Source organism: Mustela nigripes, chromosome 17, assembly GCF_022355385.1.
Source record: "Mustela nigripes isolate SB6536 chromosome 17, MUSNIG.SB6536, whole genome shotgun sequence".
NCBI lineage: Eukaryota > Metazoa > Chordata > Mammalia > Carnivora > Mustelidae > Mustela > Mustela nigripes.
Window position 1 is genome coordinate 32,576,900 of NC_081573.1, and position 27,001 is coordinate 32,603,900.

General features: G+C 45.2%; 1 protein-coding gene across 1 annotated transcript in view; it reads right to left on the bottom strand.

The window, feature by feature from the left end:
• Positions 1 to 27,001, bottom strand: part of AMFR (autocrine motility factor receptor) — a 39,108-nt gene that overhangs the window by 2,535 nt on the left and 9,572 nt on the right. Inside the window, exons 2-12 of the mRNA XM_059383957.1 lie at positions 26,320 to 26,412; positions 23,003 to 23,167; positions 21,502 to 21,654; positions 19,237 to 19,277; positions 18,941 to 19,073; positions 17,261 to 17,394; positions 16,283 to 16,393; positions 9,572 to 9,762; positions 7,476 to 7,579; positions 3,177 to 3,311; positions 1,395 to 1,478 (exon numbers count right to left, since the gene is read on the bottom strand). Of these exons, the coding sequence (XP_059239940.1) occupies positions 1,395 to 1,478; positions 3,177 to 3,311; positions 7,476 to 7,579; positions 9,572 to 9,762; positions 16,283 to 16,393; positions 17,261 to 17,394; positions 18,941 to 19,073; positions 19,237 to 19,277; positions 21,502 to 21,654; positions 23,003 to 23,167; positions 26,320 to 26,412 (1,344 nt within the window). The remainder of the gene's footprint in view (positions 1 to 1,394; positions 1,479 to 3,176; positions 3,312 to 7,475; positions 7,580 to 9,571; positions 9,763 to 16,282; positions 16,394 to 17,260; positions 17,395 to 18,940; positions 19,074 to 19,236; positions 19,278 to 21,501; positions 21,655 to 23,002; positions 23,168 to 26,319; positions 26,413 to 27,001) is intronic.

Consider the following 27,001-nt stretch of genomic DNA (forward strand, 5'->3'; position numbering starts at 1 on the left):
AGTGGAGGAGGAGATGAAGGAAGGAAACAGATGCCCACCCCCAGCCCTGCGGGCTTCCGAGCCAGCCTGAGCTCAGGCAGGGGAGAGCCTCTGCATTCAGTACCGGCACAGTTCATGCCGCGCCTGGGCTACGTCGAGATCTTTGCTAAGAGACCGTTATCCGAGGACTTCTTACTTCTTGAGAAAAACTGAAACCACTACATACCATGTTCCTTGTGAAATAAGTCATTTTCCTTCACTGCGCAAGAAAAAATTCAGACACTTTCATGTTAACTGTAAAAACAGAGGTGGGGAACTGGGACAGAAAATGAAAGTGCTCTCCTCCCAAGGGGCCTCCAGCCCAGCCAGCCCAGCCAGCCCAGCACTCAGATCTAGGCTGGACCAGCTGCCTAAAAACCTACAAATGCAAACCTGAATCCCTTCTTCAAAAGCCAGGCGCCATTTTACAAATGCTGCCCAATCCAAACATGGATTTGTGTTAGAAAAATTTAACTCAGCAATGGATTCTGAAAAAGCCTTAGTCTTACGGTTTCCAATTTGCAGGGAAAAGCATGCAAAGTGAAAACAGCTTCCAAGTCAGATATTAGAACAGCTGCTTCAAGAAGCACCCCAAGAGACACTGGAGGATGAGGCGACACCAGGGTTGGACCCGAGCCCCGTGAGTGGGAAGCCTCACGTCACAGACACACAATGACCGGGTGGTTTGGGAGTTTTTCCAGTCTATTAAAGTTTCTGGAAAAGTGTGGTCACTGATTAGGCAAATTGGAAGTAGAGATGAAGGGTGTAAGCCAGAGCCCAGGGGGCCGAAAGCGTGCAGAGGGGCGCGCCTCTGCCCTGGAAACCAGACAGAGAAGCTGCCTGCGGACAAGGCGGCCACCTGAGTCCCCCAAGTGCGCATCTAGGCAGAGCTAGCTCCCAGGAAAACCATGCACCTCCCACCTCCACACCACGCAGAGGGTCTCGTTTGCTTGAAGTACATGGAAACACCTGGAAATGCTGAGTTGGGCAAGTGAGGTGTGCGGGAGAAGACCTCAACAGTCTCCGTCTGGGTTCAGATGTCCAATCCCCCTATGTCCTGCCTATACCCAGCTTTCCTCTGCCCCTCCTAGTGCTCAAGCTCAAGGCGGCAGAGCTGGCCTGGGGACAGCATGACTCTGTTCTCCTCCAGGTCCTGAGGACAATGCCCAGGGAGCGGGCTGCAGGCCCTGGATAGAAATGCAGGCCATGCTGAGGGCACCGATCGATCGGTTTGTTAACCTGAAATCCTGGGACGCTGTGGCATAGGGCCTTCTCTGCCACCCCGGCCCGAGGCTTCATGAACATGAGAGGCAGGACTGAAGACCACTGCCAGGCACCGGAATGCACACACTCTCTCCCCAGGGTGCAGGCCTTACCTGCAGAGAAGCTTCTCCCTCCTCCTGGTCTCCGTTTGGTCTATCCACAGGACTGTTCAATGCCGGCCTGATGCCATCTGAGCGCTGCAAGGCAAACAGCAGCACAGACAGTCTGGAGCTGCTCAGGGCTTAGAGAACAGGGCCAGGGAGAACCCGGGGTACGGAGAGAGCTTGGGTCCCCAGCAGTGTCTGGGCTTTGACAAAGTCTGCGGCAGCAATGAAGCTGCCACTGACAGCAAAAATAAGGCAAGGGAGCCCGAGGCCTGAGCTTCAGATATCACCTGGCTCCCATTCTGCCTTCCCTCAGGAACAGTGACCACACAACGGGAACACACCAACAGCAGGTAACACTGACTGAGCACTTACGGAAACCCGACAGGACCACCTCATTGATCTTAACACCCTGTGAAGCAGCTACTGTTGTTCCTCTCATTTGCAGCCAGTCTGAGATCCTGGCCGAGGCCACAGATGCACTGAAGCCCTGTCCATCTCCCTGGAAGGTCCTGCCACCTCAGTGCCGGCTGGCCAGGCTTCGTATCACTGCTAAGAACTTGCTCTGCCTGCACAAGGTCACCGTGCACCCCACCCCCTCAAGTGGCCCTCAGCCAGCAGTTGATGGGAAGTGGCATCCAAATGGCCCCGCTCCCCACCCTCCGGAGGCCTCCCATGGGATCAAGCTCTAGTCATCCAGGACACTAAGCTGCTCTAACAAGCCCTTACTGGCTGCCTCCCCCAACCCCCACCCATCTCATAGCCCCACCTGCTGCCTGTGTCTTAGAACCTTCCCAAATGACCCACTGGCACTAGAACCCTTGCCCCGGCTCTACTGCTGGATAATCCAAAGCCAACAGCCAGGTCAAACAGGGAAGGACCGATAAGCCACGTCTAACATCAGCCCATTTGACTCCAAACTCCAGGCTTGTTCTCTCTCAAAAGATTCTCAAGTTTTAGGATTTTGTTAACACATTTCCATATATTCTTATGCACAAAGTTGAATGATTTCTTGTTAAATGACTCCCTGGTCATGTACTGATCCCCTGGGCCTGCCAGAGAGCTTGCTTCAGAACGTTAATACTTCGGTCAAATCACTGTGTCTTACATCTGAAACTAATACAACATTGTCCACCACCCTTCAATAATAAAATTTAAGTAAATAAATAAGTAAAACGTTACTACCCCTTGAACTCAAAGAGGTTATATAATGGGCCAGGAAATCTGTCCTTGTTAAAGCAGTCAGGAGTCCCAGCATCACAGAGCCGTCACACCTGATGGAAAAATCACACCAAGGTGCCCAGCCAACCAGGGACGGAGGGCATTGCCTCCTACAGCGGGGGGCAGCCAACAGCAGCCTGCAGGCCAAATTCCCCCTTCCACCTATTTTTGTAAATGTTTCCTAGAAACCAGTCAGGCACCCACACTCACATACTGTCCATGGCTGCTACCATGGCAGAGCGGAGACATTACAACAGGGACCCGGTGCACGAAGCCTACAATATTTCTAACTGCCCTTTACAAAAAAGGCTGCCAATCCATCCGAGAGGAACCAATGCCATGACGACCTACAGGGCCAGGCAAAGTGGGCAGACTTGCGATGTCCACCTGTACAAAACATTTTCCCCAATACATTTGTCTTTGTCTTCCTCCGAGCCCCTGGGGTGGGTCTGTCCTCAGTTAAGATGTGCAAAGTTAGGAAATTCATCAATCATGATTGATAATTAAGGAACTAAAAAGTTAATCTACAGGATTAAATCTTTGTGAAGACAGAATCTATTTTGCACTTACCTGTGTGGGAAAAGGGACTTGAATCCGTCCTTCTAAAATGTTGTCTGTGGTTATTTCCACCGAGCGGGTCAGCTGGAGGTCCTGCAGCACGAGGTGGTATGGAACTTGGGGAAACATTTCTTGAATCTGATGAGCCTGGAGGAACACAAACACAGAGGCCATGAGACATTCACTCTCGAGAGTTACTGCTCGGGGCTGTGGTGTACAGCGAGCTCTGCGCACTGAACCTGGCATCTGGCCTTGAACACACAAGCAAGAGGCCTCTCTATTCTGCACGTCCCGGTCAACCTCACTGCTTCTGGCGTTTTTCCAGGATACCAAACAGGTAACTTGGGACAGCATCACTTTCAAGATAAAAAGAGCACAGAAATCCAGCTGGATCCCAAAACAGGCTCAACTCGAATATTCCAGTTTTAAAGTGTTCATTTTAAAGGTCAGTGTAACTGGGGTTGGGGAAAAAAAAAAAGCGTCCTCCTTAAAGAACACTACCAAAAAGGAACAAACTTCTGATACACTGCCACATGGACAAAATTCAAATGCCTTAGGGTAAGTGAAAGAGCCTGACTCATAAGGCTATTACTATAGAATTCCATTTCTATAGCATTCTAGAATAGGCAAAATCAAACGGACATAAGACAGATAGGTGGTTGCCAGAGGCTGGTGGTAGGGAGAGAAAGTGATGACAAAGGAGCATGATGTCTTCTGGGGCAGGGGAGATGGAACCATTCTCTATCTTGAGGATGGTGACGGCCACACAACTGTAGGAGTTACAAGATCCACAGAATCAGCTACTACAAAGGGTGAATCTACCATACATAAATTATACTACAACTGGGAAAAAGAAGATTAAAAAGAATGTAAACTTGGAACATGAGAGCTGTAGGTTTCAGACCGCAGTCAAGAAACATCAGCAAGTCCACGCTGGGCTGAGTGGCAGTCGGGGTGTAGGGAAGACAGCACAGGTCTCCGGCCCACCCCCACCCACGCTCACATCAAAGGGGTCCAGACTTTGTTTTTTTCATGTATGTGTATTTGTTTTATAATGCTTATATTCATGGTTTTGTTTGTGGAAAAGCCCAACAATCAAAAGGAAAAAAAAGCAGGAATAATGGGATTGCTTTAGAAGCACAAGGAAGTCTGCTTACAGGGGCACTAGCTCGGCAGGAGCACGGTGTTCTAGCTAGTAGAGGGGAAGGCATCCAACATCAGGGCCTTGAAAGCCAAGATTAGGGTGCTTAGTGTCTCGCTGGGGCACAAGGACAAGACAAGCAGAGTCCTGCCGCAGGCCCCATGTCCCCCACACACCTGGGACCCCGAAGGGTTTATAGGAATGAGAGCTGAGCATTTTTTCCTCCAGGTTGAATCAAAGCTAAATGGAGAGGAGTCCATAAAAACCTCGACAATCAGTTAACATTCTTCTCTAAAACAGCTTTCCCTTCACTTCCCAAATAAAAACATGCCTGAGATTCATTTTACTAGACCAAAGCTCTTCTTCCAGAAAATCCAGTGAGTTCAATATTGGATCTTTATAAAAAATGTATGGGGCCAGTACACTTGGGGTGCTAAAAATAGGCTATTCCAATCCATCATGGAGCTGGAAGAAGAACAGCCAGAACCTCTCTGAGAAGTCTAAACACCCCAGCCTAGTCTTAGAGGTTCACGTGCCCAGGATTCTGATTTTCTTAGGGAGCAAGTGAGGTGATCCATCTGCAGAGCTCCGACAGCTGCCAGGGCCCGAAGTCCACTCGCAGAGCCAGACACGAGCCAGCGGGAGGCCGCCCCAGGCTGCCACACTGCAGACCACATGCACCCGTTATGACGTCACGCACTCACTGCTGATGTGGCTGAGCAAAGGAGTACTGGTGAGCCTTAAAAACAAAAGAAGTTCTGGCCCCTGCTACTACGTGGATGAACCGTGGCAAGTAAAACAGGCCAGCCACGAAATGACAAACATGATCCCACAGGTGTTCCTGGGACAGGGGCTTGGGTGCACGGAGGAAAGGATGGGAGCGTGACTTCACTGGCTCCTTCTCCACAGCTTCTGAAACCTGTGTAAAATGGCCTGTTCAAAAACCTTAAAAAAAAAAAAAAACTTAGAAAACCAAAACTCCCCTGATGCCCTAATCCTCTCAAGCCACCACTTCTATCCCACTGTTTCTCCAGCTGCCACGCGTTTCCAGTCCACTGAGAGTATCCAAGCCCACAGGCCTCGGAGACCACCTGCTCCTCAGCGAGGAACAGACACCGCCGTGGCATCTCCGCTGGGACAGCTCCCGCCCAGCCTGAGGGGCTGCCGAGGCCCCGGCCCCAGTCCTGCTCCCACCTGGGTCGGTGCACAGCACCTCCACCTGCCCCACGGTGGCACTGAAACCCACTGCGATGGCCACCCCTCCACCCAAAGCACGGTATTGTTGAGGCCCGTCAGTTCACCTTCTGACAAGTGTCGTCACGAGGCCCGTTCTTTTCATCTTTACCACCAACAGCCTGGTCCAACCACACCCTTCTCACCTGCACTGCCGCTGCCTCCCACCTGGGCTCACGGCTTCCCCTCGGCCCCCCAGAATCCAGTCTCCCAGAAGCAAATCGTTCTGTTAAATGTCCGTCCATTGGGGGAGGAAAGAGGCCTTGAACAACCTTCTAATACTTCCAAGACAAAACCTAAATTGGGGGGGCGCCTGGGTGCTCGGGTGGTGAAGCCTCTGCCTTCGGCTCAGGTCATGATCTCAGGGTCCTGGAATGGAGTTCCGCATCAGGCTCCCTGCTCAGTGGGGAGCCTGCTTCTCCCTCTGCTTCTACCCTTCACCCCCACTTATGCACACTCTAATAAATAAAACCTTTAAAAAAAAATCTTTAAAAAACAATTTAAAGCGGACTGTGGCCTACTAAGCCCTGCCTGGCCTGGATCTGCAAGCTCAGTTCTCGCCATTGTCCTGATCCCAGACTTGCTCGGCTCCAGCCACCTCTCTGCCCGCAGCGCTTTCTCGCCTCCCAGCATCCACACCCATGGTTTCCACTGCCTGTTTCCCCCAACTGCCTCCTCCTCATCCTTCGGTTTCAGTTGAGGTATCGCCCCTGGGAGAGACGTCCTTGGCCGCCTCCCCTAACACAGCCCTCACGGCCCCTACCCTGCCACATCACCAGCCTGACTCCCTGCGGGGCGCTCACCACATCGGCAGTAAGCTCCCTTGTTTCTGCGTGTAATCGGGCGTCCGGGCTAGAATCTACGCCCCCGGGAGCGGGGCCCACAACCGCCTTGTTATCTGGCAGGGGCTGTGCGACTGTTTACAGGGCACAGTGCCTGTCCCAAGAACAGGCTTTCAGGACAGCTTTGTCGAATCAAGTCGTGAAGAGAAAGACATGAATGAACAATGAACCAGGGGCACTCTGAAGCACTGACCAGGCTTACCGAGGGCAGCCAGAGGCCCTATCTCAGCAGGACCGGGGTAGGGAGCATTGTCAGACTCCTGCATTTACTGTCACAGTGAACTCTAAATTGCAATCATGAACATATTGCTCTAACTCTACAGAACAAAAATACACACCACATGATAAAGCTTTAGAAACACACAAAGAATATCTGGAGACTACCCTTGAGCCAGCAGCATGCGTGCCTTCAGATCTCAAAGTATACCTGTGTACCTCCACAGACGTATGTGCTTATGGATTTGGGGAAAGAAGGGGGACAGGGGTCGGGAAAACACATTTCGTAGGCCCAATACAACTTTTAATAAAAGACCCATCATTCTCTCTAGTCACTGAATCTCCAAATACTTCTGGCTAAAATCCAGGAGAGCCCCCAGATTGGCCTAGAGCATGATGAAGTGAGTGTGGCAGGGCTCTGAAAAGAATAAATTATCTGCCACGCAATGGAACTGAAAGCTGGTTTAGGGGCGCCTGGATGGCTCTGTGGGTTAAAGCCTCTGCCTTCGGCTCAGGTCATAATCCCGGGGTCCTGGGATTGAGCCCCGCATCGGGCTCTCCGCTCAGTGGGGAGCCTGGTTCCTCCTCTCTCCCTCTCTCTGCCTGCCTCTCTGCCTACTTGTGATCTCTGTCTGTCAAATAAATAAAATCTTAAAAAAAAAAAAAAAAAAGGAAGAAGAAGAAGAAGAAAGAAAAGAAAATGAAAGCCAGTTTCCAAAGCGGTTCCAAGTCTGAAAACACAGGAATTTAAGTGGTCCCAGTGAATACAGAAGATGCCCCTGAGAATCCCGCTACTCCACCAAGGGGAGCCTGCGCACCCCGAACACCATCAACCCCTCTTCAGTGGGTCACCATCCTGGCGCGCTCAGGGCCCCTTACCATTGCGTTCAGCTGTGAGTTGCTGGCCTGCGTAATGCCTAGAATGTTGGTGGTGTGCATCACCTCGACGGAAAAACTCGGCAGCCAACTGGCAATCCGGGACCCTAAGACAAACGAGAAGCCAGCACAAATTAGAGATCCCTTTCCCTGTGTTGTCTACTTTGGTGTCGGCCACTCCGGGCCACCAGATGGTTCCACTGAGGCCTTACTACAGGCCAGGCCTTTTGCTCCGAGGGTCCCATGTGGACAAGCTCATGTCTAAAGCCTCACATAGTACACATGGTATCGTCATCTACTGGGATCCCCATTTTACTTAGTGGGATCCCAGTGGCCATGGCATTTTGCCCCCACAGCACTCAGAAGTTAGATAACTTGCCCAAGTCCATACAATTTAATTATGGGGGTCAGGATTTGGAATCAGTCAGGTTCCAGAACACTTCACCACCAGGCTCTCCCGCTTTCCCGTGGCTCTGGGTCCACACGTCAATCTGCTCGTAGCCTGGCAAATAAGGGAGCTTTTTCAAGGTTCTACAATCGCTACAAAGAGGGCTTTGGCTCTTCTCTTTCACACTATACACATTTACTACTCATGTGGACATGTCACTTTCACAACGACGTTCAAGAAGTATTTTCTATTTAATCATCTGATTTGAAGATCCTGATTTTCTGATACAATTCAAAATCCTTTTCAGAGTGTCCCATGACACAGGCTTGTGGACTCAAAGTACCAAGAAGTCTGCTGCTTCTGCCATTTCCCTAAGGAAAGAGGATCCCAAGATAAAACAGCACCAGGGCGCCAGGGTGGCTCAGTCGGTTGGGCGTCTGACTCTGAGTTTCAGCTCAGGTCATGACCTCCGGGTCGTGAGACTGGGCCCCATGTTGGGCTCTGTGCTCCACACAGCGTCTGCCCAAGATTCTCTTCTCTCTCCTCCTGCTGCCCCGCTCACTCTCTCTCAAGTAAAAATCTTTACCATAACAACAAAACGCCACCAAGTATTGGCTGTGAAGCAACCTGCTGTCAAAGCCACACATTTAGGGGTTATTTCCGTCTCCTTCCCAAAGAGGCACTAAGGCCTGGAATATAAAACAGGCTAAATGGGTCTCAAGGCCTTGCCCAACAAAAAACTGGGTAATTATTTCACGTACTTACCAGAGAGAAACAAAGCTGACTTTTCTGTTTTGACTAAGTTTTTAGTAATAATTCGTAACGTAACAGACTACACAGCCGGGCCCCATGTGTACGATCTGCCCGCGCTGTTCCGAGGTCACACCTGATAGAGACCTTAACTGAGCCAACAAAGCAGCCGCCTCTAAGGCCTTGAGCGGCCACGGCCCAGCCAGCCAAGCGGCCTCACCTCCCGCTCTCAGAGACCAGACTCTGCTGTCCTTGATCCTCCTCTCAGAGGTCTCCCCAACACACCATGGCTCCCGCCACGCTCCACCCTTGGAAACTCAAATCCCAGTTCTGAACAGCACAGCTCCCAACAAAATTCCAGGAATACCTGTTTCACGGTAACAAATAGGAACTCACAGAACTCAGTGGTATCAAAAACGGAGGAGAATCCACAACAGCTTATCTCAACGTGGATTAAGGAAAGACAGTCAACCAGCCCAATGTGGAGCCCATGGTTTCAGAATTTTAAATGCAGTTTTTACTACAACTCCTTCCAACACTGCCAAGAGGCAGAACACCCATATTTTATGGGTGAGGAAAAGCTTCCGGCTCAGACTCCACTTCTGGTACTCACTACAAAGGCTGCCCCGCGATCCTGCATTATACGCTTACGCACTGCACTGACACAACCAATCATTAGCGCCGGTAAACCAGTAAACTGAGTAAGTGTGTGCCTCACAGGCATGACTGAGTCAGTACTCAGACCACCTCCTCCTCCCCACCCCCACCCCCACATTTGCAGAAAATCCAGCAAATGCCTGGCATAGAGTAACTCCCCAAGGCTATCCACACCCACTGAACACTTTCAATTAAGAGGGAAATATTTCTAGTAAATTGGCCTACGCAGGGCAATTTATAATTAAAACAGCATCCTCTTAGGGGAGAAAGCCCCTCGGGTACAGCTTTAGAGGTTGAAACTAACCATCAAAGTGGAAGAAGTGATTGTGTTGGTTTAGGCGAGGTCGGCCTTCAGCGGCTGCCACAGGCACCAAATTCTCATCCAAGTTGTCTCCTTGCTGGTCCTCCCGGACCCGGTTATTGTCGGCAATATTGAGAGACATTCTGCATGTTGGGCAAGAGGTGTCTTGTTCTAGCCAGGAACGAAGGCAGGAGCTACCAGAAAGTCCAGAATAAGATATTAGCATATTTTGTGAGAATTCACCAGAAGCACTCTGAATGTAGCAAATGTGTTACGATTTTTGCTTCTATTTACTGACAGTGAGATTTAAATATAGAGATATGTTTGCTGACCTTACCTCTTCACTGATATACTTCTAAGCGTATTCTGCTGTGAACATTAATTCATCAACATACATGGTCACCTAGCCAGCTCCTGGTCATAACCCTTCGCAAATAAGACCCCATCACATGGCCGCCATCTTCCTTTCCAACTCTATTCAACTAGTTCAGAATCCATGTGGCTGCACCCTGGCCTCCTGTGAATCTGAATCTTCTACAGAATTTGATCAGTGCTCTCAACTCTACTTCAGCTACCCACGAACATGGTCATAACCTTGGCTTTCTCTTCAAACTCTTGACTTCAAACATCTCCCTCTAACTAAAGCTCCTCTCCCTCCAGCTTACCCTGAGCCCCTTATCTGCTGAAAGCACCCTCCCACGATGACACCACTTTCTTATTAAGTATCACAACCCCTCATGCCCTCACTCTCCTCTTTACCTCGCTTACCTCCAACCACTCCTGTACGCCCACCACCTCAGCTTCTCCAACCTTCTACTATTTGTACTCTGCTTTCCCAAGGAGGCTGGACACTTCTTTTGCCCTTTCTCTCAGGAAATGACAATGTATTAACTATGCCAGAGCCAATAACTATTTGGGCTGTCCATTAACGGGAAGTGAACTAACAAAACCAAGGTTGGATGAAATATCTCTAAGGTTCCTTCCTATTTTATAATAATACATTAACTTTCTTCTAAGATTTCAAGAAGCCTTCCCATCCCATAACATGTTATCTTTTCTCTAAGAATTCAAGAAGGGACTGAATAAAAAGTGCTCACCTCCTCTCTTTTTTTTTTTTTTTTTTAAAGATTTTATTTATTTATTTATTTGACAGAGAGAGAGAGAGATCACAAGTAGATAGAGAGGCAGGCAGAGAGAGGGGGAAATAGGCTCCCTGCTGAGCAGAGAGCCCGATGCGGGACTCAATCCCAGTACCCTGAGATCATGACCTGAGCTGAAGTCAGCGGCTTAACCCATTGAGCCACCCAGGTGCCCTCCTCTGTGTCTTTTTAGTATCTGGAGACATGGGCACATATCACGTTAGGAAGGAGAGCCTCACCCCAAAGCAATGACCCCCAAAACCTCTGGCAACCTGTCAGTACTTAGGTATCAAAATCGTCGCCAAGGCCAGGATGGAGCTACTTCTTACCATCTGTGCACCAGAGGAGTTTATAACAACAATGTGACCAAAACACGAGTGTCTACAGCCAATTTTATCACATTTGAATAAAGTTTCCGTTTGTGACCATTTAGTCAAATAAATGATTGTATTTTTTAAAAGCTCACTTCCTTCCTCATAAGGGAAGTTGATGATTAATCAATTAAAGTCTGTTTTCCTAATGAACACCCTTAAATCACACCACCAGTAAAATTAGCCTTGTGTGGGACTACAGAAGTATGTTAAGATCCTAGGCACCCTCCAATAATGCTACACTGTGACACACTTTTCATCAGCAAACCTAATTTTATTTTGTATTCTGCAAAACCTTCCCACATCAAATATAATAGCCTGAAAACTTCAAGGTGAGAACCACCAGATACAGTGACCTTAGAAATCAAATGCTAGAGTTCCCCAGCCAAAGAAACCAAACCTCAGAGAAAAACAGATATTTTTCTCTGTGACTATACTCATACCCTATTGAAAGAGTATTTCTCCCCTTTCTAAGTATGACACTTCAATGTAATAAAATAGTCACTGGATTTTGAAATCTTCTAAACACATCTTCTATGAAAACAAATTATCTAGCTACACAATCTCCTGGCATCTAGATATTTAGTTTTATCATAAATTAAAATGCATTTACCCTTGATTACTGGAGTGTTAAGTCCTGACAGCCAGCTCTTCTCTTTGCAGTACAAGTGCCTGCATTCTTCGATGGCCAAGGCACTCACCTCCAAGATGACTCTCTCAGATAAACACAACGCCAGCCACAGGACTAAATGAGGAGCCAGCAGCCCCCTTAGTTTGTTTCAGAGATCTTGGTTGATTTCGGTAACTGACCAAGTAAGGTAGTTACTATACTATATTTTCTCTTCCTGTGCTTTAAACTCCTATTCTTACATTTTAAACATTTTTTTAAAGATTTATTTATTTTAGAGAGAGGGAATGGGTGAGTGGGGGTGTGGAGAGCAAAGGGAGATGGAGAGAAGCAGTCTCCCTGCTGAGCTCAGAGCCCCGACACAGGGCTCGATCCCACAACTCTGAGAACAGGACCTAAGCAAAATTCCAAAGTCAGATGCTTACCTGACTGAGCCATCCAAGTGCCCTCTATTCTTATGTTTTATTTATTTATTTATTAAAGATTTTTATTTATTTATTTGACAGAGAGATCACAAGTAGGCAGAGAGGGAGGCAGAGAGAGAAGGGGGAGCAGGCTCCCCGCTGAGCAGAGATCTGATGCAGGACTCTATCCCAGGACCCCGAGATCATGATCTGAGCCAAAGGCAAAGGCTTTAACCTACTGAGTCACCCAGGCGCCCCTATTCTTACGTTTTAAATTCACCAACAGTGAGCCCACAAAACCCTGGGCTTCCATCCTCCAACCTAATAAAAGCAGAACCCGAGGCCCACGCTTTCATCCTACTGATAACCTCACTGTGCAGCCCCAGGTGTTCCATGTGCTTTCCAAGACCTGGGATGTAGAAACCCTTTTCCCCCAAACTTTCCTGATGGTTATTGCTAACGGTATCTTGCAGTCTGCAAATAATAAGAACTACAAGGGCCAGTGCAGCCCCAATACTGATTACTGATAAGCTGAGACCAGCACAAAACAACTATCATCCCACAATCCTGTTCCCATTTTATTAACCAAAGCTTCAATGTAAGGCAAACCAAGACGTCCTATTCATATTTGAAAACATTCTCCTGAAAGAAGTCAGTCACAAAAGGCAGGATTCCTTTTATATGAACTTTCCGGAACAGGCAAATTCATAGACAGAAAGCAGGTTAGTGGCTGCTTGGTGATGGAGGAGGAGGAAATGGGGACCCATGAGTGTGCGGGGTCATGCTGTGATGCTGAAACTGTTTCAAAACTACCAAGAAGTGGTAGCCGCACAACACTGAATGCCCTAAATGCCACTGAACTGTAGACTTTAAGACGGTTCATTGTTAGGTGAATTTTGCCTTCATCAAAGAAGGAAATTGTAAACTTAATCTAATCAGGTACTTTATTTGGAGAAATGCTGCGTGAATTTTCTGGTCTTCCAACCTCAGCCAGCGCTGTACGTGCAGTTACCCAGCCGCACAACCAGGAGAATCCCGGATTCCTCTTCTAGACCTCATTCCCAGAGCCAATTCAGCACCATGCGCCTCCATTCCTCTGATCTGCCCATGTGTCCCCAAGCCCCTTCCAGCCCAAGCTACTCTTAACACACGCCTGAATCACTGAAGCCCTTATTAACCAGTCCTCCTGATCTTCTCAAGCTGCAAATCTGATCCCCAACGCCTCCTACGGCCCTTCAATGACTTCTCACCTTTTCCACCGGCCCTCAAGCCCCTGAAGGTCTAGCTCCTGCTTGCTTCTCCTGCTTCAGCAAATGCCACTCCCTTCGTAGGTTCTAAGTCCTGGTCACACCAATTCTCTTCCAGTTCCTTCCACACACCCCATTCCCTCCTGTTAGAATATCACTCCCCTTTTGCTGACTCAACTCCCACTCATCACCCGGAGTCACTCCTCCAGGCTTGAGTCAGATTCCTTTGCTGCAAGTTCTCAGGAACCACGTTCCTTTCCTTTGGAGTCCTTAGCTCCATTTATACGTACACGTTCAGAAATGTGCCTGGCTGATTTCTGTTCCTCTCCTCCATTAAGCTACAAGCAGCAGGAAAACAAAGACCGTATCTGCGGGTTCTGTTTTAGCCCCAGACCCCAACAGAACACCCAATATAAAAGAAATTTTATCAACATATGTGTTCTCCATTAATGGACCCACAACTATATGGTCAACTAATCTTTGACAAAGCAGGTAAAGAATATCCAGTGGAAAAGAAGACAACAAATGGTGTTGGGAAAACTGGACAGCAATATGCAAAAGAATGAAACTGGACCACTTCCTTATACCATACACAAATATAAATCCAAAAATGGATGAAAGATGGAAATGTGAGACAGGAAACCATCAAAATCCTAGAGAACAGAGGCAGCAGCCTCTTTCACCTCGGCTATAGTAACTTCTTCCTGAAATATCACTGGAGGCAAGGGAAACAAAAGCAAAAATGAACCACTGGGCCTTCATCAAGATACAGTGCTTCTGTACAGCTAAGGAAATAATCACGAAACTAAAAGGCAGCCTATGCGGGTGCCTGGGTGGCTCAGTGGGTTAAGCCTCTGCCTTGGGCTCAGGTCATGATCTCAGGGTCCTGGGATCGAGCCCCGCATCAGGCTCTCTGCTCAGCGGGGAACCTGCTTCCCCCTCTCTCTCTGCCTGCCTCTCTCCCTACTTGTGATCTCTCTCTCTGTGTCAAATAAATAAATAAAATCTTTAATAAAAAATTTTTTTTAAAAATAGAGGCAGCCTACAGAATGGGAGAAGATATTTATAAATGACATATCTGATAAAGGGTTAGTACCCAAATCTGTTAAGAACTTATCTAACTCAACACCTAAAAAAGAAGTAACCCAGTTAAGAAATGGGCAGAAGACATGAACCGACATTTTTCCAAAGAAGACATCCAGATGGTTAAAACAAACATGAAAAGATTCTCAACATCACTCATCATCAGGGAAATGAAAATCAAAACCACACTGAGATACAACCTCATAACCTGTGAGAACAGCTAAAATTAACAACACAAGGAACAACAGATGTTGGCGAGGATGTGGAGGAAGGGGCAACCCTCCTGCACTGTCGGTGGGAACGCAAACTGGTGCAGCCACTCCGGAGCGCAGTTTGGAAGTTCTTCAAAAAGTTCAAAACAGAACTATTATACAATCCAGTAATGGAATTACTACCCAAAGGATACAAAAACACAGATCTGAAGGGCCAATGTTTACAGCGGCACTATCAACAAGAGCCCAGACTATGGAGCGAGCCCAAATGTCTATCGGCTGATGAAGGGATAAAGAAGATGTGGTATATATATGTAATGGAATATACTCAGCCATCCAAAATGAAATCTTGCCATTTGCAATGATGTGGATAGAACTATTATGCTAAGTGAAATAAGTCAGAGAAAGAGAAATACCATATGATCTCACTGATGTGGACCTTAAGAAAGAAAACATGAACATATGGGAGGGGGGAAAAGAAAAAAAGGAGAGAGAAACGAACCATAAGAGACTCTTAACGACAGAAAACAAACTGAGGGCTGACGGGGGAAGGCAGGTGGGGGTGGGGTGGACATTAAGGAGGGCACTTGTGATGAGCACTGGGTGTTGTATGTAAGTGATGAATAACTGAATTCTACTCCTGAAACCAATACGGCACTGTCTATTAACTAAAATTTAAACTGAAAAAAAGTATTTAAATTTAAAAAATTAACATTAAAATATAATATACGTGTTTAGCTACTGATGCTCAAGTTCCAAAGCCCTTCTGACATTAAGAAAAGGAGAAGAAAATTGTAGAAGAAATTGAAGAAGAAAAACAATTGGGGAATATAAAATGAGAAGAGGAAGATTAAAGATATAAAGATGAAAATTTTCTCAATGTGCAAAAATGATCACAGATGCAAAAGGCCAAAAATAGCTCAGAGGTACCTCATCATCAAAAAAACATCCAATCCAGGGTGCCTGGGTGGCTCAGTTAGTTAATTCGAGTTAGTTAATCTGACTTCAGCTCAGGTCATGATCTGAGGGTCCTGGAATCAAGTGTCTGTTTCTCCCTCTCCTTCTGTCCCTCCCCCTGCTCATGCTCTCTCTCTCAAATTAAAAAAAAAAATCTTAAAAAAAAAAAAAAAAAAAAAAGATTTTCTGAAAATGCTGTTTGGTCTCCCTGATAACATCATCAGTTTTTCTGGACTGTTCCGCGGCCCTGGTCCAATCCCCAACTCAACCCACCTCCCTGGCATGTTGCTTTTCTGTTGCTTTTGTGCATGTGCAAAACAGAAAATTATAGTCTCTTGTCCCAGTGAGTGCATAAACTGTTTCAAAGCAAGGATTCCCCCTGTCCCTTTCTTTTAAATCTTGCAGGCATATCTGTACTACTTCAGGGTTTAACTTGACAAGGAATATGAAGACAGCAGACCCAGAAATGACGATGGCAGGCTGTGAGTGGGGAACGGTCCTGCCATATAGAGAAGAGGCTGAGGGATGGAGGACGACAGCCCAAAGCTTCCCACAGCACTCCCTGCCAGCCCTACAGCCGGACTGAGGTATTGTCCCCCTCCCTTGCTAGGAGTGGTCTGGAGCATGGGCCCAAAAAGCACCCTCACGCCCTGGACAGAACACCAGTCCCTACTTGTGGAAAAGATGTCCACAGGGCAGTTTCCTCGCGGCCTGCATGGAGTCCCAGCAGATGGCACAGTCGTCATTGTTGACAGCCAGCTCCTCGGGAGTTGCAACTGCAAACCTGTAAAAGAGACGCAGCCAGCAGACCCCCTCTGTCAGTTCCCCACACATACACTGGGTGCCCCATCGCAAACTTTGCCCTCTGACAGCAGTTACAAAGGAAACTGGCTCAAACATTTCCAACCACCAGAAACATTACACCTGCTTTCTCTTCGTAGCCCATCAAAGAGTTAGAAATGTATACACAGAAACGAACTCTGTCTTAACAACAGCTGTTAGTTCCTTCAACATAACACATTAGCTAAAAATGACTTGAGGGAACATTTTTGGGCAAACCAGAGGAGTTAAGACCCATCCCTGGAGAGCCAAACTGTTCCCCCAGACACTTAAAGGGTACCCATTCATCTCACAGCAGCAGGTTGGCAAGAAAGTCCCTCCTTTGGCGAGCTTAAGAGTGTGTATGTGTGTAAACATGCATGGGGAAGGAATAAGTGAGACCTACTTCATAAAACAGATCACAGAAGCCCAAGGAAGCTTCCACTTAAGGACAATGATGATAAAAATAATGGCATAATAAGAACTACCTAGAATTTATTGAGCAGCTATTACATACCCACCCTGTTCTAAGCATGTAACCTGCATTACCCCACTGACTCCTCCTAGCAGTTCCTGGACAAAGGCTCTGCTATCATTCCTAGAGCGGAAGCAACTGAGGCACAGAGATCTCACTAAGGTGCCCCCAAATCACAAAGTAAAGCCTCATGTAGGTGAGGATTCACACCAGGCAGTCCATCTCCAGAGCTTCCACTTATCATCTTTGCCCTGCTGTTAACAGCTAACAAGAGTGGCTCTCGGATCACCCGGGATCGGTTATTATGGAAGGTCTACAATGAGTCCAGTTGGGCAACACCGGCATGTGCTCGCTCACCTGGCCTCCATGTTGCCAACCACACGCAAGTAGTTCTTGTGCCGGCGGATTCGACGCTGCACTTCGTGGAACAGGTAACGCAGCTGCATGAAGATGACCAGGCTGGCCATGGATAACCAGATGTTGCCAAATAACTTCACGGGAAGGAGGAAAAATCAAACACACAACAAAAATGAATGGAGAGCCACTGGGTGGCTCAGTGGGTTAAGCCTCTGCCTTCGGCCCAGGTCATGATCTCAGGGTCCTGGGATCGAGCCCCAAGTCAGGCTCTTTGCTCAGCTGGGAGCCTGCTTCCTCCCCTCTCTCTGCCTGCCTCTCTGCCTACTTGTGATCTCTCTCTGTCAAATAAATAAATAAAATCTTAAAAAAAAAAAATGAATGGAAATTTGCTAGTGACAAAGGTGAGGTAGGCAACAGAAGCTCTCATTGGTGGTAAGGGCGAGCTGGAATGACATTTCACCAAGCAAGTGCAGGTATTTCATCTCACTGCCATGACCAATGTACACACTCTTTGGCCTCGACACTCCATCACCACCTATATTTTCTCAGGAATTAATCAGAAATTTAAAAACTTTTTATACACAAAAATAACCGTCCATGCGATTACAAAAAAGAAAACCAGTAAATGAGCAAAATGCCCCGCAAGGAAACAGTCCAGTTGTAAATTCATATAATGTAACAGTATATAGTCATTAGTTATATTTATTATAAAATAAAGTTATATATTAATATTACACTATATTTATGTATAACATTTTTAAAAGATTGATTATATGGGAAAATATCCAAGTGAAAAAAGCCAGATAAAACTATCTTAAAAAACTAGCATGTGACAAAAAATTACGTAAAGATGTGAAAATAGCAAATAGCTGAATACAATCTAAATATCTACTATGAGGGTTGGTTAATTAAATCATCATACATCTATATAATGGAATTCTTATCCTGAAGGCATTATAATGGTTCAGAAGAACTGTGGCTAACACAGGACAATACAGATAACACATTAGCTTAAAAAAAAAAAAAAAGGCAAAACTAAACTGTATGTCGAAAATACAATCTCAATTTATGACTGTATGTATTTGAATATAAAAAGCAACAATAAATACAATAAAATGTTAAGTTATCCCTGGGCATTTAGGAAAGCTTTTTAAATAAAAGCTAATTTTTTTTTTTTTTAAAGATTTTACTTATTTATTTGACAGAGACAGATCATGAGTAGGCAGAGAGGCAAGCAAAGAGAGGGGGAAACAGGCTCCCCGCTGAGCAGAGAGCCCGACTCGGGGCTTGATCCCAGGACCCTGAGATCATGACCTGGGCCGAAGGCAGAGGCTTAACCCACTACCCCCTACAAAATAACGGCTACGTATCAGCAGCCACAGAAACTAGGCGGGGCATACGGAATCCCCTTAATTTCATGGTAGAAGAATGACCAGTATATGGGTCAGTGGAGTTCACAGAGTGTCAGAGGACAACAAACTCCTCCTCAAGCTGGGCTCCAGCCGAAGCGCACGCCATTATTCTACACCCAGCCGCAAAAAGACAGAGGGACACAGCTGTGTCTGTTTTGAGAGATTTTACGCAGCTTACCCATAAACGTTTCATTTCTCATGGACTAACCAGGATTCCTGATTCTAAAACACTTAGCTCTCTGTTAGAGCTCCTTCTGCAGAAGCTTACCAACATGTGAATATGGTGCATGAGGTCCAGGGACAAGAGAGTGAGCTCCATGACAAAATCTGTGTAATAGACATAGGTTCCTTTTCCTTCCCACGTCCCTTCATGGTTGAGGTCCCAGAGGTGAATTACATAGCTGCAGTGAACAGAGAAACATCACTTTAGCAATTTACTATTACAGCTTAATCTGGCTTAAACATGACGCAGTACAGTCACATTTTTATAGATTTTATATATGTGACACTTAAAATCGACTTTATGAGTAGACCTAATCGCCTCCCTCCCAAATTTCTACTCACCGTAAAATCACATGAGCAGTCCTCACTGTCACGAGAAGAGACTATAAAGAAAGATGTAGTTCTTCTTTAGTAAAATTTGGAATTGCTCAGGCCAAACTTAACTTTTACGAAAAGATAAAAGGCAAGCATTTCTCAGTTCAACTAAAACACAGGTTATTCAAGAGGGGGGGGACGGTGGTGGGGTGACGGTGGTGGGGAACGGGATGAATGCATTCAAAAGGTACAAACTTCCAGTCACAAGATAAATCAGGACTGAGGATGTCACATCCAACATAATGACTAGAGTTAACACTGCTGTGGCACATCTGAAAGCTGTGGAGAGGGCAGATCCTGCAAGTTCTCATCACAAGAAAACCCCTTTCTTTCTTTTTCTGTATCTCTACTGAGATGATGGATGTTAAGGAAGCTTACTGTGATAATGACTTCACAATCTATGTCAGTTATTCTTTAGGCTGTATACCTTAAACTTACACAATGCTGTGTGTCAACTGTATCACAACAAAACTGAAAGCAAAAAAGGAAGGTTGTTCAAGCTTACCAACTATTTTTGATCTGCTTCAAATTTCCATGGGCTGGTTTCATGACCTAGAAACCAACTTTCATTGAGCCTTTTTCTATTAACATTGACTGATTACACCTGACCATCTCCTGGGGCTGCCTTTTACAATCTTGAGGTTCATTCTAGTAGCTTGATGATCACTTCTATTTTATACAGCAGAAAGTCCCCATCATGATTATCTCAAAGGGTGTTTGAATACTTGGTGATCCCATACCCAAAGTATAGTTCAGGTCCCCCAATCCAAGACGAGTACCTGCTTCTCTACATAATGCTTTGTCCACTCCCCTTGCCCACACAAAAGCAAAAAGAATGAAGAATAAACTAAGACCTTCATGGTATTTTATACTATAGAAATTGACATTTTAAAAAACTCCTCTTAAAATACCAGACTAGAACTATTACATTGTTTGAGAATTGAAAATCCCAATTTATAAACGGAAAATATTTTACATAGAGAAACACTATAAATATAAAAATATGATTATGTTTAAAATATATAATCTGTAACATTATTAATTATCTTAAAACAATCAACAGTAATGAGCTAAAATTAAAATATGTATGTAGTATGATCCAATAGGCCTAATTTAAATATCTTTATTTATACCTTTTCCAAAATTTGGCTTAATATTAATAAAAGTAAAAAGCAGGAAAGTCAGACTATCATGCAAATGGTGATTTATTATAAAATATATCTAAAGCACACTAACAAAAAAAATCAGTGCAAAAAAATTTTTAAGATTTTTTTCAAAAGAGATACATACAGACAGTAATCAGTTAGAACTGCGAATGTCTTACTAAGTACTTAAATGTTCCTTTCCTAATTTTATTTACACTAATACAACTTATTCTGAAATCAATACTATTAGGCAAAATTTCAATAAATATTAAATTTTAAAAAATAACCTCTTATCCCCAACGTGGGGCTCAGACTCACGACCCCCAGATCAAGAGTCACACACTCAACTGACCCAGCCAGGCACCCCAATAAATTTTAATCCTCTTCTAATAAATTCCCAAATAGTAGTTCAAATTTTGTGTTTCAATATTAACTAATTAACTTTAATAATCTATTATTTTTTTCACTTAAGAGTAGCAATTATGGTAAAGATAAAAAATATCTTGCCTTTGGCTGGAGGAAAAAAGCAAAGATAGCAATTGAATATAAGGACATACAAAAAATTTTTATTTCTATTGAATGAAACTTAGTATTTTCAGAAAGGTTTAAAAAATAAATTTTAAATACACATGAATATCTCAGATTAGTCTTCCAAAATAAAGACTAGAACTTAAATATTTATATTATCCTATACAATTTTAATTTATACCTACCTAAAAAACCCAATTTTTGGATTGTGCCATTGCTCAATCTGAACCTTAAATAATTCACTGCACCCTCTAACCAGTTTCCCCATTTATGAACAGGAATAATCAAATGAGTCAAAACACATCAGATATTAAGAGCAACCCTCAGCATATAGTAAGCACTACACAAATGTTGGCAAAAATAATTACCTTTACCATGTTGCAGCAAGGATTACAGGAAATCATACATGTTCCCCTTCAATACCAGTACCCAACACAAAAGCAAGGAATTCAAAATATGCTTGTTAAAACAAAAGACCGACTCTCTCTCAGTCACCGCATGTGTGAATTGCAAATCTATAGGAGCATGATCAGAACGAAAGCCCGCGTCCACATCTCACCTCCGCTGCCATGAAAGCCAGTGTGTGCATCCCATGGGTGTAGCCTGTGACACAACAGACGACTGCTAATCCACAGCAAGAAAGCAGCATTGCGATCAACAGAGACAGAACTCGCCCGTGGCTACTCATGGGTGTGGTGGGAGAAAATGAAAGCTGAAATGTACAAAACAGGACAAGGAAGTTCATTCTTCTTCACGGCAGTGTTAAGCTTCCCTAAGAAACTCGAGGTTAGTCTTGGTGTCTGTGCTCAGGAACCCGGGCTTAGCAGCACTGCCCAATGCCAAGCACAGACCAGCACCCCACCGCCAGATGGTTAAGACTGTCCAACCAACCTAAACACGAGCACGAGCTAATTACTTAGAGATCTTTATCACTTATTTTACAGACTATGAACAACATACACCATATTTTCATCTCAAATTCTCAAGGACCCTCCGCCTACCAGTGGGATGATAAGCCTCTCTCCAAGCAATTTTCCAAACGTATGCAGTTCTCTCAACACTCAACAGCACTCCAGACCGCACCATGTTCTGTTGTTTCTTTCTCAATCCTGCTCTCCCCCTCCTCCTGAAAATTCACTTGGAGCGAGCATATTCCTACCGTCTTTAGGGCTGGGACAGAGGAAATGTCATCCAGGTGCGGAGCGCCCCCTATCTCAATGTCCCGATGACAGTATACAAGGAGAGGCAAGGGTGGGGGCGGGGGTGGGGGGCGCAGAGGCCCAAGGGCTGGGAAGTCTGAGCTGGATGGTGGAAGTAACAAACCCGTTAGGGAGGTTGGACAAGTATCAAACCCGTTAGGGAGGTTGGGCACTAGCGCTCTTGACCCCTAGACGGCTTTTGGACTGAGATGAACTCACACAGAGGTGCAGGGACCTCCTGTCCCCGAGGACCAGGTGAGACAAGGAGTAAATGAGGCCCCGGAGCGGTGTAACGGAGCGGTGCCCGGGGGCACTGAAGTGCGAGATGTCACCCCCCCCCAACAACTCTGATCTGAAGCGGAGACGCAGATCTCATACCCAGACAGAGAAGGATTCACTTCTCTCAGGACCCAGGTTGGCAAGAGGGCTAATTCAGCCCTTGCCCACGGAAACAATGTAAAGCAATCTAAGCTAGTCCAAAAGAAGGCTCCAAGAATCAGAGGGGGAAAAATGGAAGGAGACTGGAGCAGAAAGTACCTGGAAAACAGCAGCTTTTATTCCGTTTATACACTAAGCTTTCCTCGTGCTGTGATGGAACAGTTTGTTGAGAGTGAACTGACCCCACTAGGGCTGTAACACAGTCTGCTAGTGCGGGGGCGGGGACCTCAGGAGGAGACACTGATCCTGCATTCTTTGGCTGCTGCAAGAAATGCCTCAAGAAACAGGCGGCGGCTACCTGATCTAGGAGCCTTGCCCTGGAGACCTACCCAGTACGCGCCCGCTATGGCTCCTTCATCTTACACAACTCAAACCTGGCAAACATGTGACTAAGCAGGCAAAGAGCTCTGGCTGAAAACTCACATATTCGAATCGGTCCTTGCAGAGCTGAACCATCAGATGTAGAAATACAAGTCCAGCAAACCAGAGGCACCACATGACCACCTCTTCCACCGTCTGCACATTCAGCACACCAAAAATGAAAATGAACTTGTAGAAAATAAAATTCCAGAACTTGTCTTTGAGGTGCTGAAAAGACAAACATTTATAAAGGTTAGTACTATTTCATCTAACCTATTTAAGAGATGTTAACACGACAAAAACTGGCTGCCCTGGAGAAGATATATCCTATAGTTAGCTTTCTAACATTTGTTCAGAAGACAGCAGAAGGTAAAAAAATAAAAAATAAACTCTCCAAAGAATAAAGGTAAGGCCCCTAGAAAATCATGTGTAGACTCTGGGTTGTAACCCTCGGTCAGTTATAAAGTTTTAGCCATCAAAAGGAGAGTGATATTCGTCTAGTACCCTGCATATTAAGAATAATACAAATACTGCCAACACAAAATTTTTAAAATGGTGAAGGTTACAAGTATCATTTTTAATACTTCTGCTCTTTGGAGTCATAAACAATAGAAAAGATTAGGCTTGTTCTTTTTAAACATCCTTCAGATTAACAAATACCATATGTTCATTCACCAGTCTATACTTGGTAAGAAAAGTCAAACAAAAATGATGCCTTAGCATTTTTATGCATTTCTCTTTTCTTCTTCCTAATGTGCAAAACCTTAATTTTGCACACTGCTTTATTTCACTTCTCACATTGTGAGAACCTGACCAGTTGTCAGTGAATAATCCATGAATATACCATTTTAGCGGTTACAGATGGACAATGCAATTGTTTTCGTCTCCATTCGGAAAATGTTGTAATGAATATCTTGGCCAGAGTTTGTATTTCTTCAGCATTATGGAATCAAAGGTTATGAATGTTTTTGCAGTTTCTAATAAGTACCACCCTGGTTTCCAAAGAAGTTGGATAAATGTACTCTCCCAGGGGTGGAGGAAGAGTAACTCTGTCTATATGGAGGACATCGGTTTTTAAAATCAAGGTCAAGGAGGGGAGTCTAGCCCCTAAAACACACTACTGAGCCATCTGTGGGAAGGGTGGGAACTGAGCAAAGAGGTAAGAATGAAACAGGACTCCTAAGTACATTCTCAGAAATTGTTCTGAACCATAAGAGATGTCTCACAAATTCAAACAAAACAGAAAAAAGCAAAACTGAATAGAAACAGAAATAACTGAACCTAAATGTGTAACAAATGAAGGACTACTGAAAGATAAGATTATTATTTTGGGCACTTCTACGCACTATAATGACTGTACATCGTTTGCACAAAGAACAAAGGGAGCTAAGAACCTTTGGTGAACGCCTGCTTCCAGATCAAGGACAGGTGAAGTACAAGGTGAACGCAGGACATCTTGTGCTTAGGTTTTGAACCTTCAGCCCACCATGTATTTGCTATGCAACTTGCGATGAGTCACTTAACGTTCCTGTGCTTCGGTCTCCCCACCTACAAGGTGGGCCTCCTGAGCCTGGTGTCCCCTCCCAGAACCACTGGGGAGACCGACTAGGCTCCTATACATACAGTGCTGGGACATGCACCATAGCAGGCATGACGTGCCCGAAAAAAGAAAATTCCTTGCTCTAAACCTCCATGGAAGAGTCTCTTTTTTTATCCCACTTTCAGCGTTCAGTGTCTCTGCCTCCAGCGAGACTTTATTTCTTGAACTTCCCTGAATCACCCACAGAGCAAACCCATGTCAATTCTGCAGAGTTCTAGCTCAAACTAGTGTTTGATAAATGCCGCCGGATGACACGCATCAGAACAAAAGTCATCATGGTGGCGAGCACAGCAGAATGACTAGAGAGCTGTGAATCACCGTGGTGGAGAGCTGAAGCGAAGGTATCACTGTGTCTCAGCTATACTCAAATAACAAGCTTTAAATAAATAAGTAAGATAAAGATGTGATCTGGACCGAAAAACTCGAAGTAGAATCACAGATGTGCCCGTTACCTCTAGACATGGTAAAAATCTCTGCAATGCTCCAGGGTAATGTGTTCTGAAAATTTTGAGCAGATACTTACCATTTCAGGAAAATGAAACCAGTAGATGGAGGCCCACTGGTGCCAGATCAGTCCACCCGCGAGGAGATGGCTTGCCTAGCCTGACCAATGTCTGGCCTGCAAGCCAGAAGATTTTCTTCACAAAGAAAGAAGCATCAAAAGGGGCTTTTGATTCCTACCCCAAAAATGACCTCCCATGGATGCTACACCTGGGAGACACATGGAGTTGATATTTTGGAGAAAGTGCTAAATATTCACCAGCGAAAACTCTCTGGGAGAACAAACAGTCCTGCTCGTAAGAGCCCTGCATCCAAGGGCTCAAGCGCACACTAACCTCGGTTAAGCTCGGAACTAGGACCTCAGCTGATCTGGTAACAGAGGACCTGGGTAGAAAGGGTAGGTAAGGAGCAAGGCCAATAGAAGTTCAAGGTAGCAGGTCCCTGTGTCTCATCACTGAGATAAGAAAAAGTGAAATCTAGTTCTGTTTATATGTTGTTGTTTTAAGGCCAGTTCTAAATTCTTATTTGTAGACACACCATTCTACATTCCACGCTAAAATCCTTGGGTGCCCGACAGTCTGTACAGCATGCTTGTGGCACCTTCATTAAAAGCATGTCCTGCCCATATACATGTACCTTCTGGGAGTAATGTCCCAATGTCAGACTATGCCAACTGAAACAGAACAAGTCACCTAATCTTCTGCTTGTGGAAGGATGAATCTTAATTTACTTTTCCAAGGGGAGAAATTTAAATCTCTCAGTAATTCTTTTGGAAAAGAACCTATATTCTAAAGAGGGATGTTCATTATTATTCAAACTAAAACGAAAACAAACGTCTGCTTCCTTAAAAACTGCACTCATGAGAGTCATGGGGAAAAGAGCTACAAGAAGCAAGCAGGACTGGGACAACTTGGCTACACTGAACATGAACTGTGGATTCCAGAAAGTATTTTATCAATGCTAAGTTTCCTGATTTTGAGCATTGTGCTACAGTTACCTAAGAAAATGTCCTTGCTCTTGGGAAATACATACTGAAGTATTTGGAGGGACAGGGGTATGATGTTCACAACTTATTCTCAAATGGGTCAGAAAAAATATAAAGAAAAGACAAATGTGAAAGCACATGGGACAGAATGCTGACAACGGCGAATCTGGGTAAGGGGCACACAGACGCTCTTTAGAGTAGTCGTGCAATCCTTCTGTAAGTTTAAAATTATATCAAACACAAAGTAAAAAAAAAAAATCTGGTCACTAGAATCCATCCTAAGGTTAGACTTACCTGCCTCTCACTCACTCGAAGAGGGCCAAACACGATACACTGGATTAGCTTAGCCACCAACATCAAAACACAGCATGCGGTATTTACTAGAACCTGTATACAAACCAAAGAAAGAAAGTTTATTTCCTCCTGTTGAAAAATAAAGGCAGGTGTACAAATTTTGTATTAGGAATTCAACAATCACTTCTAAGGACTGGGCCTCCACAGTTCCCTGCCATTACAAGATAAGGAATATTTGAAGGCACACACTTTTATGAGTGTTGGTGGCAGAGATGAGGAGTGGGAAGGAGAGGCACCGGCTCACCAGTTAATCACAGAGCCCTGACCCAGTATGTACCATCCAGCAGGCCACCTTCCCCTTCAGCCCTGACTGCACTGTACAAAAGCTGCAGAACTGTATGTACCTTGTAAGCCATAGGTATCTCTTAGGTGTATCATTTCCTACATTAAGATTTTGGGAGCCTTGAAGAAAGCTCTTCTAGAAGTTGAGGTTATCGTGAACTAAAACCCAGCACCCAAACATCCTACTCTGCCCTGCCAAACAAATAGCAGATAAGGAGGAGAGTGCTGATGGTCCCCAAAAAAGCCACAAGACCCTGTACATATATAGGGATATGTGTATATACACATATGTACTACAATGGGACAATCTACCAGCCAAAAGATAAATGTTCTCGGTGCG